Source organism: Somniosus microcephalus, chromosome 10, assembly GCF_052327205.1.
Source record: "Somniosus microcephalus isolate GS21.2 chromosome 10, FLI_Smic_1.0, whole genome shotgun sequence".
Lineage (NCBI taxonomy): Eukaryota > Metazoa > Chordata > Chondrichthyes > Squaliformes > Somniosidae > Somniosus > Somniosus microcephalus.
In genome coordinates, this window is record NC_140996.1 from 10,637,510 (window position 1) to 10,656,821 (window position 19,312).

Below are 19,312 nucleotides of genomic sequence, written 5' to 3' on the forward strand. Positions count from 1 at the left end.
ATTCCTTGTATGTCCGTGGACAGCTATCCTGCCTCGTGCTCAAGCCCACAAATAATCAGACAATTTAAATTCAGCCTGACGATGTAATTGAGCCTTGTTTTGACAGGACCAACTATTACGCCAAGCATCACAAAGCTAGCAAAACAAAGGTTTCGCAATTTAAGTACTGCCCTTGTTTGCTAAAAACCAATTGCCTTGGTAGCTGGTCGGCTTATTTTTTTTTTCGTACTGTTACCTCGATAATCCTGAAGTAATCATAAAAGGAGAGACTCTGCATTCGATACCAGCAGACATGAGATATGGCAACAGGCCGTTGATTATTGATCAGTCCAGAGGGGAGTGAGGCAGAGTCACAAACAGTGGAGACTTCTTCCCATCACACCAGCAAGGCAACAAGAACAAAAGGGAGAGAAGACAGAGACAGACTGTAAAACGATGCAGGGAGTAAAGGGAAGGACGAACAGCTTCGTAAATGAGTTGCACGTAGGGTTGCCAACCCTCCCGGGGTTTGCCCTGAAGTCTCCAGAAACTGAAGGTTGATGTCCGGGGGACAATGCGGGGAGCAAAAAACCCGGGAGAGAAATCATCGGGACATTAAAGGACAGTGTTTTTTTTAAATGGTTCTGTGAACACTTTCACTTGTTAGTTTTTTTTTAACATTGGAGATGGGTGTGGGGGGGGGGAGAGAGGGGGAAGAAAAGGGCTGTTTGATTGAAATTGAGAACCATCCAATTGGGTAATGAAGATCTACTCGCAGTTTTACAATTGGCCGTGGGAAGGCGGAACGCCGCGAGCAAGGACATGTTGGTCAACCAATGGTGGGGTGGGGGGGGTTAAACCTCCAGGAATATGGCCAACCAGAGTTGGCAACCCCAGCTACACACAAATATGTCCATCTGTGCAGCAAGAACAAGGGTTAGATCTTGACAGGGTGCCTGGAAAATAAAAATGCTTTAAAAAGGAGCCAAACCAATTTTATTTTAAGGATTTATTACAAGAACCTGTGCGATTTTTTTTTTTAAAAAGCCACTGCCAACGTGCCTGTTTCGTGAATTATTATTGGAGTGGCAGGTGGTTGCCAGATCTGTGACATACGCGAGGCAAGATATTACTGTCAACACAGAGCGTACAGCACAGAAACAGGCCATTCGGCTCGACTGGTCGATGCCGGCGTTTATGCTCCACACCAGCCTCCTCCCACCCCTCTTCATCTCACCCTATCAGCATATCCTTCTATTCCTTTCTCCCTCATGCCTAGCTTCCCCTTAAATTTATCTATACTATTCGCCTCAACCACTCCCTGTGGTAGCGAGTTCCACATTCTCACCACTCTCTGGGTAAAGAAGTTTCTCCTGAATTCCCTATTGGATTTATTACAGGAAACTCTCGATTTACCGGCACCGAAATAACTGGAAATCTCTGTTAACCGGCAAAATTCAGGAGTAGGTTCAGGTAAGTTTTACTTCATATTAGTGGCAGTTCCTGGATCTGTGGCTGTGTAACTGGGGTTCCTGCACTTGTTGCTAAGCAACAGGGACGCTTGGTCTGTGGCCGGAGTTCCTGCACATGTTGCTAAGCAACAGGGAAGCCTGGATTTGTTGCTGTGTACGGAGCTCTCGTACCTTTTAACTATACCTCTCTGTAATCCGGACTTTTTGATAAACCGGCACCACGCCGGTCCCATTGGTGCCGGATAATAAAGAGTTTCCTGTAGTGAGTATCTTATATTGATGGCCCCTAGTTTTGGTCTCCTCCCCACACAAGTGGAAACATCTTCTCTACGTCTAACCTATCGAACCCTGGCATAATTTTAGAAGACCTCCATCAGGTCAGCCCTCTACATCAGCAAATGAATACCTGACGCACTCCTTTAGCCGTGGGTTAACGTCGCCATTGAAATAGCGGACAGAGGAATGTGAAAAGAATGCCTTAAACGTTGCCTCTGTTGAAACAGTAATTTCCAGCCTCCAATCATGACAGGCAGCGGGAATGCCCAAGATATTGCTTTAATATCCATTCGGACACAGAAGGGTTATATTTAAAGGGAGGGTTATCCACGAACCCAGAGTCCGTCCTGACATTGTTGACCCAAGAAAGTTGCCCTGGCAATCATCGAGCTTAAAGAAGAATGTCTGGACCAGATGAATCGGAAACAAATGGAGGAACATTCAGAATAATTAAATAGAGAATAAGTCGTTTCGCAACTCAGTCAGTTTGGTTACCCCTTAGATTAAACTAGCATGTTCGTAGCATGTTCTCAGTTTAAAGAATAAGTCATGTTATTCTTAAAATAACATTGGTTTTGCCCAGAGAAGAACAGAAACAGGTGTGGTGAAATACTGTGGAGGAGGTGCCATGATATCGGAGAGTGCAGTTTCAGGCATTTGGCAGAGAGAGTTACTTTGCTAATGTGTGGGGAGAACAAATAAAATGTGACACAAAGGACATACACCAGTGTGTTTCCAGAAAGCAGAAGAGGGTTTGCCCAAAGAAGGGAAAACAAGTTAAGTGATTAAAAGTTACGACTTGAATTCCACAAAAACCAGGATTCTTCAGACAGGCAGAGAGACGAGGGAGTTCTTCCAACTTATTCATTATTCCCAGTGCTGTTTTCATTTGGTCCCTGGGACATTAGTTATTGGAGTTGGGCACAGTGGATTAGGAAATGACTTTACATTGGCATTTAAACAAAAACAGCTCAAGTATATTGGATGCATTCTTGCCTCACATCCAAATTTTGGAGTTATCCCAAAATGGTAAATAAAATGCTCTAAACACTTAATTTTAGTTCCTTCTACACACATTTAAGTCCCAACAGTATTGGGCAAGTGACATTATTAGTACTTAGCAAGACCACATCATAACATGTATCCACTGTTATTTTGCTTACAATCCAAATTAATTTGCTGTTTTAATTAATTTTTTTCCAAATCTGCCCTGATTATTTTAAAAACTCCCCAAGCTCTGTGTCACACTGAATCCTGGCAATAAAGTATATTTTCAATCTAAGTTAAAACTGCAAGCTTTGAAAATTCTGACAAGTAATGGGCCTATCAGCGGTGCTGTGTTTTTCCAAAGTTTGAAATCTTATATATGGAACCTTCAATTCGACTGACAACATTTATGTCGTCGCTCTTCGTGTATCACGAGTTGATTGCGTGCCACACTCCTTGCGTTGCCTGGTCAACCCAGGACATCATTAGCCCGAGGAGACAATTAACACAAAGTGAGAGGGGACATCATGATACAAAGTTTAGGTTCAAGATCTTGAGCACACAATGGCCGGGAAATTTCTCTGAGCTGCTCCCACTCCACCAGCATCACTTCGGCGGAATTGCGGTCTAAACAGGGCGAACGACTGCAGCTCCGAGGAATTTCATCGAACCGTACAGCAACAGAAGGAGGCCGTTCAGCCTATCCTGTCTGTGCTGGCTCTCTGGTAGAGCTATTCAATTAGTCCTGCTCCTTCCCCATAGGGCCCTGTACCTTTTTCCTTTTCACGTATTTATCCAATTCCCTTTTGAAAGTTACCATTGAATCTGCTTAAACTACGTAAACTTGAGGTCATCCAAAACTCGGCTGCCCGTGTCCTAACTTGCACCGAGTCCCGTTCGCCCATCACCCCCTGTGCTCGCTGACCTACATTGGCTCCCGGTTAAGCAATGCCTCGATTTCAAAATTCTCATCCTTGTTTTCAAATCCCTCCATGGTCTCGCCCCTTCCTGTCTCTGTAGTCTCCTCCAGCCCCACAACCCCCCGAGATATCTGCGCTCCTCTAATTCTGCCCTCTTGAGCATCCCTGATTATAATCGTTCAACCATTGGTGGCCGTGCCTTCTGTTGCCTGGGCCCTAAGCTCTGGAATTCCCTGCCTAAACCTCTCCGCCTCGCTACCTCTCTTTCCTCCTTTAAGACGCTCCTTAAAACCTACCTCTTTGACCAAGCTTTTGGTCACTGCCCTAATTTCTCCTTAGGTGGCTCGGTGTCAAATTTGTTGTCTTAAAATACTCCTGTGAAGCACCTTGGGACGTTTTACTACGTTAAAGGTGCCATATAAATACAAGTTGTTGTTATTGTTGCCTCCACCGCCCTTTCAGGCAGCGCGTTCCAGATCACAACAACTCGCTGCGTAAAAAAATTCTCCTCATCTCCCCTCTGGTTCTTTTGCCAATTATCTTAAATCTGTGTCCTCTGGTTACCGACCCTCCTGCCACTGGAAACAGTTTCTCCCTATTTATTCTATCAAAACCCTTCATAATTTTTGAACGCCTCTTATTAAATTGAATTTCCTGCCCAGCGTTTTGCCCTGGAACTCATTGCTTGTCAGAATTTTGAAAGCACGGAGTTGGACACAAGATTTATTTCAACGGCCATGGAATTCATTGACATTTGTCTTTAAATCTGCACGTGTGTCACATTGTCAAGAGTCAGATGTACACTTTTATCTTGAGATGGCTTGTACCTCCACAGCAATACTATAATCCACCATTGAAACACTGGTGTTTCTGTGCCAGCAGACGTGCATTGTGGTGTTACCACGATGGGGCGATTGTCTCTCAAGAGATGTCCTTGAGGCACTTAGATCATCTTCAGATTCCTGCTCTACAGATGTCTCATCGGACGACTCTAAAGAATTGATTGAAAAGTCCTTTAAAAATTCACAATAATCCAGGGACATTGTCAACCTCACCTCTAGGCAAACTTCCATCTAAATCAACGAGAGACAATAAGATCAGAAAAAAAAAACGGTTAAAGGATCTTGGGAGACACATCATTGCAAAACGTAAAATTCAAGAGGAAGATACAGCTGCCAGGTTTGGTCAGCTACAGCGGGAGCAAAGATATCCTGGCGTTCAGAGTCCATCAGTAGCTTTAGATTGCACCTAGATTTGAGGCTGTAATTTGAAACTAATTGAATGGCTTCAAAGCAGGAGAATGATCCTTTATTTAAAAAAAAAAAGAAATTTGAATTATTAAAAAGCAGAACTATTTTAACAAACCGCATAACTATCTATGTAGCGTTAAAAAAAACATGTGGCGGGGTTGGGGTCAAGATAGATAGATTTTTGGATATTAAGGGAATCAAGGGATATGGAGATCGGGCGGGAAAGTGGAGATGAGGTCGAAGATCAGCCATGATCTTACTGAATGGCGGAGCAGGCTCGAGGGGCCGTATGGCCGACTCCTGCTCCTATCTCTTATGTTCTTATGATGGTTCAGTGGTAAACACCCCCCCCACCTCAAGTCATTGACCATGGTGTGCTGGGTGCTGACTCACTGCATTGCCTTCAAGAGGGAGCTGGAGCGGTTCCTGACTGGGGCAGAGATCGCATCATAGAAGCGGTCAGTGTCTTTACAGATAACGCTTGGTCCGTGTGATCGCACGGACTGGTTTCGATCGCCGGGGGGGGGGGCGGGGTGGGGGTGTTAGAGAGGAATTTTCCAGAGTGTTTTTCCCTTTATTGGCCCTGGGTTTTAGAAATGGTCGACAGTGCATCATTCACTGCCTTCAGTGGTGGTCGAGAGACCTTGGTGGTACATGTAAAAGGGTCATTGTTCCTCCTGTGGCCCTCTATCCCATTCAGGGCATGCAGAAGAATACAATTTTCAGTTTGTAGGAGAGTTATGGTTGCAGCAGAGAAGAGGGAGCAATAAGCGACCGAAAAGTATTTGACGTTGAAGGGGTCATTTACGAGGACAGGTTGCATAGACCGGGCTCGTATTCCCTCGAGTGAAGAAGATTAAGAGGCACTCTAATTAATGTGTTTAAGATGATTAGAGAAAAACTATTTCCTCTGGTGGGGGGAGTCCAGAGCAAGGGGCCATCACCTTAAAATTAGAGCCAGGCCGTTCAGGGGTGATGTCAGGAAGCACTTCTTCACACAAAGGGTGGTGGAAATCTGGAACTCTCCCCCCCAAAAAGCTGTTGAGGCTGGTGGTCAATTGAAAATTTCAAAACTGAGCTTGATAGATTTTTGTTGGGAAAGGGTATTAAGGGTTATGGAACCAAGGCGGGTGGATGGAGTTAAGATACAGATCAACCGTGATCTAATTGAATGGTGGAACAGGCTCGAGGGGCTGACTGGCCTCTTCCTGTTCCTGTGTTCCTAACACTATGGCTGGAATATTCCCCTTAAAAAAAAGGGTGGGTTTGGAGCGTGGGGGCAGTTAAAGATTTAAAAATGGATTCCTGACCTGATTCTCGTCTCCAACCCGCCCACTTCTAGTTTTACAGGGGGCAGGGACAAGGGGCGGGCGACCAACCCGCTCCCAGGGGGCTGGATATCAATTTAAATATTGTAATGAGGCTGCAGGCCTCTTCTCCCTCCGTCCATTCTGTGTTTAACTACCTGTGGACGGATTTCACACAATTCGTGAAACCCGGCAGTTAAGCCGAGGCGGGGACTGCTGCATCCAGGAGGTAAATGGCTTTAGACCTACCTCCTGGATCCAGGGTCCCGACCATAGCCACCCCCCCGTGATCGGAGACCCCCCCTCCGCTGGCCTTCGATCGCCTCCCCCCACCCCAACGATGATGCTGAGACCGGCCATGATCCTCACTCCTCCCCCCCCAATCCCGGCCGACCCCCCCACCTCGTGAACCCCGACCCCTGCCGATGCTCTCTCCCCCGACCCCTGCCGATGCTCTCTCCCCCTCCCCCGACCCCAGCCGATGCTCTCTCCCCCCTCCCCCCACCGATGCTCTCTACCCCTCCCCCCCGACCCCTGCCGATGCTCCCTCCCCCCTCCCCCCGCCGACGCTCTCTCCCCCCCCCGCCGACGCTCTCTCCCCCCTCCCCCCGCCGATGCTCTCTCCCCCCTCCCCCGACCCCTGCCGATGCTCTCTCCCCCCTCCCCCCACCGATGCTCTCTCCCTATCCCCCCGACCCCTGCCGATGCTCTCTCCCCCCTCCCCCCTCCCCCTGCTGATGCTCTCTCCCCCCTCCCCCCGCCGATGCTCTCTCCCCCCTCCCCCCACCGATGCTCTCTCCCCCCTCCCCCCACCGATGCTCTCTCCCCCCGACCCCTGCCGATGCTCTCTCCCCCCTCCCCCCTCCCCCTGCTGATGCTCTCTCCCCCTCCCCCCGCCGATGCTCTCTCCCCCCTCCCCCCACCGATGCTCTCTCCCCCCTCCCCCCACCGATGCTCTCTCCCCCCGACCCCTGCCGATGCTCTCTCCCCCCTCCCCCCGACCCCTGCTGATGCTCTCTCCCCCCTCCCCCCGCCGATGCTCTCTCCCCCCGTCCGCCTCGGAGCCCGCCCACCTGGGGAAAAGTTCCGGCCTACGTGCCAAAAATGGTCAAATGTTCCGTCCCTCAGCATTGTTTAGTACACAAAAAAAAGGCCCTTTCTAATGTGGCAGATGGTATAATGGGCGTATCATTCACAAACCCGTGAGAGAACGTCAAAACAAGATAGACAGCCTCAACTGGTAACCGTGGGTATCCAGGGATCTCGAAGGCGCGGGGCAAAGGCTACAGGAATAACCTCACACCTGGTACAGCAAATCAGCAAGAAGCTGAATTCTGGCACCCACACGCCTGGGGGCTTGAACTTGGGATCATTTTCTCAAGCAGTCATTATCCTACTCGGTAGCCAGCCAATAGTTTCCTTTTTCACAGCCTCAGAATCAATTGAATGTGCAATGATGGCAGAAGGACGAAAAGAAAGAGTTCATAAAACATTTTAAAAGGGGCGTTGTATTTACGGAGCGGCTTTTCCCGAACCTAGTCATGCTTTCACATAATAGCCCCAAATTACAGAATTCTGTCTCATTCGGAGATCGTTATATTGCACATTATGTTCTCAGGCACTGTGACCATCAGGTTGGTTCGTCTGCCAATGACGGCCTCTTCAAACGAAATTCAACCTAATGTGCTCAAACCAGAGATTCAAAAACGGGGGCTATTATTTTATTGTAGATTTCAGTGAAGGCCAATGAAAAACCTGGACCAGTGAACACCAGCTCAAAAAGTAGCTAAGAATTGGTTTTAGCGTAGAATTCACTTACTATTGGGTCCATCACTAGGGCTGGGAGTCATCAGTTCACTGGTTGATCCATTGCATTGCTGGGCAAGATCAACAGCCATCTGCAAATCCTCAATCCATTTGTCCATCTCCACCTGTGCACTGATGGAAAAAAGTTAGACGTGAAATTTCGTTCAAAGTGGGTGCAAACTGCAACTGGTGATCATGAACTTTAGAAGTCTTGTGGATAGCTTGCACCTCCTGTCCATTAAACACTTTACTTCCTGTGTCATACCTGGGAATTACTTTTAACCCACAACAAACTGCAAGGTGTGTATACTTAGCATTACAACTTACCCTTCATTCATTGAGCTCGGCTGTGAAGTTACCCCCCCTTTTTTTATTTATTCATTCACGGGATGTGAGCATCGCTGGCAAGACTAGCATTTATTGCCCATCCCCTAATCGCCCTTCAGAAGGTGGTGGTGAGCTGCCTTCTTGAACCATTGCAGTCCGTGTGGTGAAGGTACTCCCACAGTGCCGACTTTGTCGTAGTGGCTTGCTGGGCTATTTCAGAGGGCAGTTAAGAGTCAACAACATTGCTGTGGGTCTGGAGTCACATATAGGCGGCAGATTTCTTCCCTAAAGGACATTAGTGAACCAGATTGGTTTTTACGACAATCCGGTAGTTTAATAGTCACCATCACTAATACTAGCTTTTTAATTCCAGATTTATTTAATCAACTGAATTTAAATTCCCCCCAGTGGTGGGATTTGAACTCGCGTCTCTGGATTACTAGTCCAGTAAAATAACCATTGTGCTACCGTACCCCATTGCCAGACTTGACATGAAAAATGGTCACTTGGGCAAGGCTCAAGAGGGTTTCTGGTGCTTGTGCAACAGTAACCCAGCACAGGTCTCTACTTTAAGGACTGAAGCGGGTATGGAAAGAAAATTGGGGGATTTTTTGAAAATTAATTAATTATTAAATAGACTTCCTGCATAAGTCTGGCAAACTGATACGTGGATTTACCAGAATGATACCTAGACTCCAAGGGTTAAATTACGAGGAGAGATTACACAAACTAGGGGTGTATTCCCTGGAATTTAGAAGGTTAAGGGGTGATTTGATCGAAGTTTTCAAGACATTAAGGGGAACTTGTAATGTATATACCTTTAAGGGGGGATCTATCTTTTACAGCTCATGTATACTGCAGTACCGGCAGTGACCACACCTGTATATAGCACTGAGTAGTAATCTGTACAGATCAGTTCCCGTGTGAGCCACGTTGAGTAAACACCTGTTGTACCGTTCTCCTGCAGTCTGTGTCTTATTATACACAGACACAACATTGGCGACAAGGCAAGTTCGAACCTACCTGCAACTCTGCATCACCTCCCGGGGATTCGTTCCTGGAGATCAGTGGATTGGAGGTCAAGGCCAGAGACTCGGGCGTCGACCACGGGCAACCGCCCAGTCATCCAGCAGAGACTCGAGAATTACGGGGGAGGCTGTCGAAAGCCAGGCTTGGCTTTCCAGTCGAGGTGGTCCAGCGAAACGGGCTGGCAACAGGTAGTGCGCAGACCCTTCCCGGACAGCGGCGGGCTAGAGCCCGACCGAGCGGCACAGCAAAGGGCCGAGCAGCGTCGACGGGAGAGAGAACGAGAGGGCAGAGCGCACAGGGCGCAGCCGGTTTCAGGGGCCGAGCAGCGTCGAAGAGAGGGAGAGAGAGACGCGCAGAAACCCGCGAGGCGCCGCCATTGCCACCAGGACCGCCGAGAGCGGCGTTGGCAGCAGCACAGGAGAAGTGCGCGAAACCTACAGGGCACCGCCATTGCCATGAGAACCGCCGGGAGCGGCGTTGGCAGCAGCGGGGGAGGAAGGAAAGCGCGGGAGACGCCATTTTAAGCCATTGGGAGATGCCATTTTAAACCACACCCAAAATGCCAAAGAGTGGCAGTATCACCGCATTTGACAATGAAGTCGAAGATTGGACTACATATGTCGAACGAATAGAGGTATACTGCAAGGCAAATGAGGTGTCAGATGACAAGAAAGCGTCGGTATTGTTAAATTTAATGGGTGCAAAGACGTATGGTTTATTACGAAATCTATAACCCCAACGAAGCCAATGGAAAAGAGTTTTGAAGACATAGTAACGATACTACAGGAACATTTAAACCCCACACCGCTGCTGATAGCAGAAAGATTCAAGTTTCACAAACGGAACCAGCATAAGGATGAAAGCAATGCTGATTATTTAACAGAACTGTGCAAACTATCGAAACACTGCCAGTTTGGAGCGGGACTGGCAGATACCTTAAGGGACAAGTTTGTGTGTGGGCTTCAAAGTGAAGGAACCCAGAAATGGCTTTTATCTGAAAAGGACCTTACGCTGGAAAAGGCTTTCAGCATTGCGGTATCATATGAAGCAGCAGCACGGGGCGCTGCAGAGATACAACAGAGACCGCAAGAATATGACACAAACGAAATGTCATATAGAACAGAGAAGTGCTATCGCTGCGGCAGAACAACACACGACCAGAATGATTGTTGGTTCAAAGACAAAGTGTGCAGACAGTGTGGAAAAGTAGGACACATAGCACGAGTCTGCAGGTCGGGAAAGAAAACCAGCAATAAGAAACCTACCAAAGAAAAGTACAAGAAGGCACATAAGATGACGGTGAATAGTTCAGACGAACAAAAGAGTGATAACGACTCCGAAAGCAGGGAACTGAGTTGTCTGAAACTACATAATGTGATCACAACGGAGGATCACCGAACCATTTGGGTCACTCTCAAGATAGCAGGAGTCCAGGTAAAGATGGAATTGGACACAGGATCAGCCCTAACAGTCATAAACCGACGGGACTATGAGCGGCTATTCTCACACATACCCTTGAGAGACACAAAAATTATTTTGAAGACGTACACGGGGCAAAAAGTCTACCCCAAAGGAAAAATAAGGGTGACCGTTATATATAACGGTAAGGAAGCACCAAAACTAGACTTGTATGTATTGCAAGATGGAGGACCACCATTACTGGGACATGAATGGATCCGGAAAATACAACTGGATTGGCATTCCATACAGGCACTGACTGTGGCTGACAAAAAGGATGACGACGTCACACCTGGGCGACTGTCAAAGATCCTAACTGACGCGAAAGAAGTGTTCCAGCAAGGACTCAGAACACTAAAAGGCATGACAGCGACGATTAAAATTGAAGAAAACGCAAGCCCAAAATTTTTTAAGGCCAGACCGGTACCTTATGCGATCCACCCAGCCGTCGAAGCAGAGCTGGAGAGTCTGGAACGTTCAGGAGTACTGTCCAAGGTAGACTGGAGCGAGTGGACTACACCCATCGTCCCTGTGATGAAAAAGTCGTTGAGCAGCATGCCTGGGGAACCAAGGAAGGTTCGCATCTGTGGGAACTTTAAGGTAACAGTGAACCCGGTCCTTCACACCATACAATATCCACTTCCGCGGATTGAAGATATTTTCGCCTCGCTATCTGGAGGGAAACGCTTCACTAAGATTGATCTGGCCCAGGCGTATCTGCAAATGGAGGTAGAAGAAGCATCAAAAAAATACCTCACAATCAACACCCATAAAGGTCTCTGCCAATACAACCGGCTGGTATTCGGGGTAGCATCAGCTCCGGCTATTTGGCAGAGGGCAATGGAACAAGTCCTGCAAGGGATCCCAGGGACCCAGTGTTATTTGGACGACATCCTGGTCATGGGCGAAAATGACAGTGATCACCTTGCCAACCTGGAGCAGGTGCTCACTAGATTGCAGGAATATGGGCTCCGAGCTAACTGCCCCAAATGCGAGTTTTTTAGAAAACAGATCTCGTATTGTGGCCACGTTTTCGATAAAGAGGGGTTACATAAGTCCCGAGAGAAGATTGAGGCAGTAGTCAAGGCTCCAGCACCGGAAAATGTGTCACAACTGAGGTCGTGCCTCGGGCTGGTAAACTACTACCATAAGTTCTTGCCAAATTTGTCTACAATACTACACCCACTGAACACCCTACTGACGAAGGGTCATCGACCTGAAACGTTAACTCGGTTTCTCTCTCCACAGATGCTGCCTGACCTGTTGAGTATTTCCAGCGTTTTCTGTTTTTATTTCAGATTTCCAGCATCCACAGTATTTTGCTTTTGTGTTCTAATGGTCAACACGAGTTGGGACGGAGTACAGTTGGGGCGGAGTACAGCCGGGGCGAGGTACAGCCGGGACGGGGTACAGCCGGGACGGGGTACAGCCGGGACGGGGTACAGCCGGGACGGGGTACAGCCGGGACACATTGTTGCAGCAATATCAGGAAAGGATGAACAGGCTGGGTCTCTTTTCTCTTGAAAACAGAAGGCTGAGGGGTGACCTAATAGAGGTCTATAAAATTATGAAAGGTTTTGATAGAATGGATACAGAGAGAGTGTTTCCACTTGTGGGGAAGAACAAAACTAGAGGTCATCAATATAAGATAGTCACCAAGAAATCCAATAGGGAATTCAGGAGAAACTTCTTTACCCAGAGAGTGGTGAGAATGTGGAACTCGCTACCACAGGGAGTGGTTGAAGCGAATAGTATAAATGCATTTAAGGGGAGGCTAGACAAGCATACGAGGGAGAAGGGAATAGAGGGTTACGCTGATAGAGTTAGATGAGGAAAGACGGGAGGAGGCTCGAGTGGAGCATAAACACCGGCATGGACTGGTTGGGCCGAATGGCCTGTTTCTGTGCCATGTATACTATGTAATCCTATGCAATAAGAGGTCAATATGATCAGCAATTTGAGAACGACATAGTGACAGATTTTGGGGGATTTTTAGACCATTTTTCCATACGAAAGAAATTTGGAGCTAGAGAGTTCATTTTAATTTCTGGGTTTTTAAAAGCAAAATGCACTCACACGGGTTTAGAAAAAGATGGCAACTGGACAAAAGATGGCTAACATGCTAATGGGAGCTCTTTTCCCCAAAGACTGTAAACAGCAAGCAATTGGTTAGCGCATTTCATAATGAAGGAGCACCTCGCACTCATTGCCCTGGCAACACTCTGTGGTTCCCGATACTCGGCGGGGGGTGTTTGGCAAGCCGCCTTCTTCTTCTGTGGAAGAAGGGGAGATAAGACGGGGATCGAGATACAGGAAGCCAGTGGGGTTTTTTGAAGCAGTACGCTGCGAGGCAGTCAGGCCCAACAGAGTCCGAGACTAAGAGGGTCAGACATGCAGGAGGACGGTTGGAGGTCACCTTGTTTAAGTCAGGTAAGATGGATCCGCAGATGTTGGGAAGCGTGGCGTGTTCTTTATTTTTGTATTACTATGCGAAGATAAGTTGCAGTGATTGAATTAAGTGAGTCCAATCATAATCTCTGTCCTGTATGTTTCTCTTTACTGAGAAACAAAGCAGCTTATTAATTCATATCGGGCCTCGCCTCACAAGGTATTTGACCAGCCTGCCTTCGGGGAGACTGAAGAAGGGTGCGTGCAAAATGCAGAAATATCTAGTTCAATTCGCAAGGGGGTACGATTGTTACACTATGTGTTCTGCTAGCAGACAAGTAGACATAGATAGGATAGTGTGAGCCAAGTCCCAGTAAAACAAAACGTTCCAACTGCTGAGGAAGCAACTGAGTTCATCGGATCTTAAAAGGTCCGCAAGACACCTGTCAATTTACCTGATTCTAAAATAATAAAGACTTGCATTTCTATAGCACCTTTCATGACCACCAGACATACCAAAGCACTTTACAGCCAATGAAGTATTTTTTTGAAGTGTAGTCACTGTTGTAATGTAGGAAATGCGGCAGCCACTTTGCGCACAGCAAGCTCCCACGCACAGCAATGTGATAATGACCAGATCATCTGTTTTTTAATGATGTTGATTGAAGGATAAATATTGGCCAGGACCCCGGGGATAACGCCCCTGCTCGTCTTCAAAATAGTGGCCGTGGGATCTTTTACATCCACCTGAAAGAGCAGACGGGACCTCGGTTTAACGTCTCATCTGAAAGACGGCACCTCCGACAGTGCTGCACTCCCACAGCACTGCACTGGGAGTGTCAGCCTAGATTTCTGTGCTCGAGTCTCTGGAGTGGGGACTTGAACCCACAACCTTCTGATTCAGAGGCGAGGGTGCGACCCAACTGAGCTGACACAAATGCAAGATTAAAAGTGATTTAAGTACAAAAGCAAACTCCGCCGTGTGGTAGGGTACGTACAAGGATTGCGAAGGAATGGGCTAGGTGGGCCAAATGGTCTTTTACATGCTTTTATGCTCCTACATTTGTAGAGTTCAATTACTTCGTAACTATGATTGTAAACCTACTTTAGTTTAATAAGGCAGCAAGCTCGAAGAATTACAATCTGCAGGAAGTGAAACCCTACCTTGCAGCCACTACGATGGACTGTCGCTGTGCGTGGAGAGTGAAACAGTGAGGGACTGACCATTCATCCTCACTTTCTTCAATCTAAAAAAGGAAAAGATGAAAACGTTAAATACATGGAGCCTTTATGTCAAACGAATAGCGCTGGAATTGAAAGAAAGAGAAGTAGCGAGTGCAGGAAATCTGAAATAAAAACAAAAAAAAAATCTGCCAGAAGTGAGCAGCTGGTCCTGATGAAGGATCCCGCTGAAATTGTTAGTCATAAGAACATAAGAAATAGGAGCAGGAGTCGGCCATTCGGTCCCTTCGAGCCTGCTCCGCCATTCAATAAGATCATAGCTGTTCTTCTACCTCATCTCCACTTTCCTGCACTATCCCCATATCCCTTAATATTCAAAAATCTATCGATCTCTGTCTTGAATATACTCAATGACTGAGCCTCCACAGCCCTCTGGGGTAGAGAATTCCAAAGATTCACCACCCTCTGAGTGAAGAAATTTCTCCTCATCTCAGTCCTAAATGGCCGACCCCTTATTCTGAGACTGTGACCTCTGGTTCTAGACTCCTCAGCCAGGGGAAACATCCTCCCTGCATCTGCCCTGTCAAGCCCTGTAAGAATTTGGTATGTTTCAATGAGATCACCTCTCATTCTTCTAAACTCGAGAGAATATAGGCCTAGTCTACTCAATCTCTCCTCATAGGACAATCCCCCCAGTTTGTCTTTGGTTTCCGGATGGTGACCAGCTTGTACATTTAGAGCTCTGTATCGAGCAGTGGTGCTAATGTTGGTTTTTCTGTTGAGCTTCATGGTGAGGCTTCCTAACTAGTTCCCCCACATGTTATAACAGGAACACCCTTTTGAGCCAGGCTATAGGACTGAAATAACAACAGAAAATGCTGGAAATACTCAGCAGGCCAGGCAGCATCCGGAGAGAGAAACAGAGTTAACGTTTCAGGTCTGGGACCCTCCATCAGTACTGGAAAAAACTGGAGATGTAACAGATATTAAGCAGGTACAGAGACAGAGAGGGGGTTAGGTGGGAGGGGAGGAAGGAATTGAAGAGCCCACTTGTGGGGGAGACCAGAACTGGGGCCATAAACATAAGATAGTCACTAATAAATCCAATAGGGAATTCAGGAGAAACTTCTTTACCCAGAGAGTGGTGAGAATGTGGAACTCGCTACCACAGGGAGTGGTTGAGGCGAATAGTATCGATACATTTAAGAGGAAGTTGGATAAACACAGGAAGGAGAAAGGAAGAGAAGGTTATATGTTGATAACCGGCCCTCCCGCCAGTGGAAACAGTTTCTCCCTATTTTCTCCATCAAAACCCTTCGTAATTTTGAACACCTCAATTGAATCTCCCCTTAACCTTCTCTGCTCTAAGGAGAACAACCCCAGCTTCTCCAGTCTCTCCAAATAACTGATGAGTTGCCAACATTGCTGACATATCACATGACAGAGAACACTGATCGGCAAACAGAAATGGCAAATTGATGCAAATTAACAAAACCATAGGATACAATGAGTAAGTGATGAGAATGTGGAACTCGCTACCACAGGGAGTGGTTGAGGCAAACAGCAGAGATACGTTTAAGGGGAAACTAGATAAGCACATGAGAGAGAAAGGAATAGAAGGAAATGCTGATAGGATGAGATGAAGAGGGGTGGGAGGAGGCTCATGTGGACCTGTTGGGCCGAATGGTCTGTTTCTGTAATATTCTAAGAATTCTACTTAAATTCAAAAGTGCGGCAAATATTATTTGATCTGCTAATGTCTCTTGCGGCCTCCATAGATTACATTCTTAACAAAGTCCATAAGATGATTAAATCCTTGATTTTTAATTAGTTCCTTGTCCCTTAGTGCAGCATGTTGGAGACTAAGAACACATCAGACCAACTTGGCCTCTGGTCCTGCCCAAAATTGAGTGCGATCTCGGTGGAAAAGGAGTTCAAACTGGGTGGCAGGGCCTACTGCTGCATTCGTGTCCCCCAAAGCTAAATTTCTCTTCCTCTCCCCCACCCTCGCTGGCTGGCCTTCCCCGCCCGCCCGCCCACACGGAAATGCCGGTGGGGAGTGAGAAACCTGGGCTCCTGCCCCATTGTCCTGCTGTCTGGTCCTGCCCCACCCCAGGATTGCCCGGCCGGAGATGGCGGCAGGCCGAGGGTAGCGGGGGGGGGGGGGTTAACGGCCTTGAAATCTGCGACTGGGGAGAGAAAAGGAAGAAATAGAAAAGGAAAAGGAGGAGCTTGCATTTCTCTCGCGCCTCTCAAGCTCAGGACCGGGTTGGGAGCCAGGATTGCCCACTCTGGTTGGACAGGTTTCATCACCATGACCTTTCACCCCACCTTCGCCACCTCCCATGTTTTTATGACTAGTAAATAAAAGTGTTGAAAGAAAATGGAAAATAAACGCAACTTCATTTTAATGCCCTGATTATTTCAGCCCCTCGAGCCTGTTCCGCCATTCAATGAGATCATGGCTGATCTGCGACCTAACTCCATCTACCCACCTTTAGCCCACATCTCTCAATACCTTTGGTTAACAATAATCTATCAATCTCCGATTTAAAATTAACAATTGATCGAGCATCAATTGCCGTTTGCGGAAGAGAGTTCCAAACTTCTACCACCCTTTGTGTGTAGAAGTGTTTCCTAATTTCACTCCTGAAAGGTCTGGCTCTAATTTTTAGACTATGCCCCCTAGTCCTAGAATCCCCAACCAGCGGAAATAATTTCTCTCTATCGACCCTATCCATTCCCCTTAATATCTTGAAAACTTCGATCAAATCGCTCCTTAACCTTCTAAATTCCAGGGAGTACAACCCTAATTTGTATAATCTCTCCTCGTAACTTAACCCTTGGGCCTAGAAATTCAGTGGGCTGCACCACCCATTAGCGCCCTAAGAGGGCACTTAGTGGGTTTTGCGCCACTGTCCACGCCTCCCGCTAAATTTAGCGGGATGCTAATGGCGACGCTAGCCGTTAGCGCTGCGCCTCTACCGATGACGTCATCGGTGTGCGCAGCACCCCGCTACTGCCCCAAACGCGAAATTTAGTAGCGCCCACTACTTTAACGCTGGTCGCAATTTGCGACCGGTTAAGGGGGCCTACCTGCGGCGGTAGAGGCGCTGAGCGGCCATTTTTTTTGCTGGCCGCCTGCCAGCACCTCACTGCGCCGCCGTCCCCGGCCTCCTGAGCACCCCCCACCCCCGCGGAGTGCCGGCTGTGTCCCAAGAGCCTGGCACTTCTCCTCGGTGCCGGGCTCTTTTGCCGGCACTCACGCTCTTTGAGCGCGCTGCAGCAGGCCCCTCCCCTTTAAGAAGGGGAGGAAGGCCTGCAGTACCGCAGCGCGCCGTGCCGCAGCGTGTGGCGCTGTGGCACGTTGCGCTGCGATTTTCAGTTGCAGCGCCCCAAGAGGGATGCGGGGCGCCTCGAGTAGCGTCGCGCTTCCGTCTGGGGCGCTGAAAGTGAATTTGCGGCGGGCGGCCGCGACTCCTTCCGGGGCGGTACTTCCGGCGCCCTGGTGAGACTGGCGCCCCAAACGGGGTGCCAGTGAATTTCTAGGCCCTGGAGTCCGGGTATCATTCTGGTAAACCTATGCTGCACTCCCTCCAAGGCCAATATATCCTTCCTCAGGTGTGGTGCCCAGAACTGCTCACAGTGCTCCAGGTGCAGCATAACTTCTACCTCCTTGTATTCTAGTCCTCCAGATATAAAGCCCAGCATTCTATTAGCCTTTTTGATTATTTTCTGTACCTGTTCATGACATTTTAATGATCTATGTACCTGGGCCCCCCAAATCTCTTTGGACCTTCACTGTATTTAGCTTTTCACCATTTAGAAAGTACCCTGTTCTATCCTTTTTAGGTTCAAAGTGGATGACCTCACATTTGCCTACATTGAAATCCATTAGCCACAGTTTTGCCCATTCACTTAATCTATCAATATCTCTTTGTAATTTTATGCTTTCGTCTTCACTGCCTACAATGCCGTCTATCTTTGTGTCATCGGCAAATTTGAATATGTTGCTTTCCATTCCATCATCTAAGTCTTGTGCTGATGTCGAGAGGGGGAGGGCAGAATTTGGGTCACGTTGGAAAACCATCACGAAGATCCAACCCACTGTGTGCGTCGTCTCAGCTTCACACGAAGCTTTATTGACCTGGGAGGGAGGCCAGCAGTCAGGACAGAAGCTTCTGACAACGCATCTCTTATTCCGCAACAACAACTTGATTTACAGAGCACCTGTAACGTAGTAAAATGTCCTTCACGGGAGCGCCAATCCGACAAAATCTGACCCCGAGCCGCACAAGGAGATCTTGGGACAGGTCAGCAAAAGCTTGGTCAAAGAGAAAGGTTTTAAGGAGCGTCTTAAAAGGGGGAGAGAGAAGCGGAGAGGTTTAGAAAGGGAATTCCAGCGCTCGGGGCCCAGGTAGCCCAAGGGGAAATGCAATTCCTTTGATACAACTAATTAAGTATACCACAGGCCAGGGCTAGAACACGGAATAACAACAGGAAACGCTGGAAAATCTCAGCAGGCCAGGCAACATCCGTGGAGAGAGAAACAGAGTCAATGTTTCGGGTCGAAACCCTTCGTCAGGACTGAGAAAAAAAGGCAGGAAATGAAACAGATTAAAAGGCAGTTTGGGGGCTGGGAAATGGGGGAGGGGTGAAAGAAGAGACATTGAGAGATATTCAAGGTGAGACGAGATGGTAATAGGACAGGTAAAGAAACAAACAATGGCTCGGGATGAAGTGTGAAATGCACTGGCAGAGTGAGAGACAGCTGCCATGTGGGAGAGAGGAAAAGGAAAAGGCACAAACCAAAAGTGTGGATAAAAAATATAAAAATATAATAGGGGCCGAGGTTATGATCTGAAATTGTTGAACTCGATATTGAGTCCGGAAGGCTGTAAAGTGCCTAATCGGAAGATTAGAACACGGAA

General features: G+C 47.7%; 1 protein-coding gene across 4 annotated transcripts in view; it reads right to left on the reverse strand.

Annotated features, from left to right (window-relative positions):
- The window catches only part of farp1 (FERM, RhoGEF (ARHGEF) and pleckstrin domain protein 1 (chondrocyte-derived)), a 372,795-nt gene that overhangs the window by 17,725 nt on the left and 335,758 nt on the right, over positions 1-19,312 (reverse strand). For all 4 annotated transcript variants that reach the window (XM_085998433.1, XM_085998432.1, XM_085998434.1 and 1 more), the window contains 3 exons: positions 14,364-14,446; positions 8,011-8,129; positions 4,462-4,625 (listed from right to left, as the gene is read on the reverse strand). In XM_085998433.1, the coding sequence (XP_085854559.1) occupies positions 4,462-4,625; positions 8,011-8,129; positions 14,364-14,446 (366 nt within the window). The remainder of the gene's footprint in view (positions 1-4,461; positions 4,626-8,010; positions 8,130-14,363; positions 14,447-19,312) is intronic.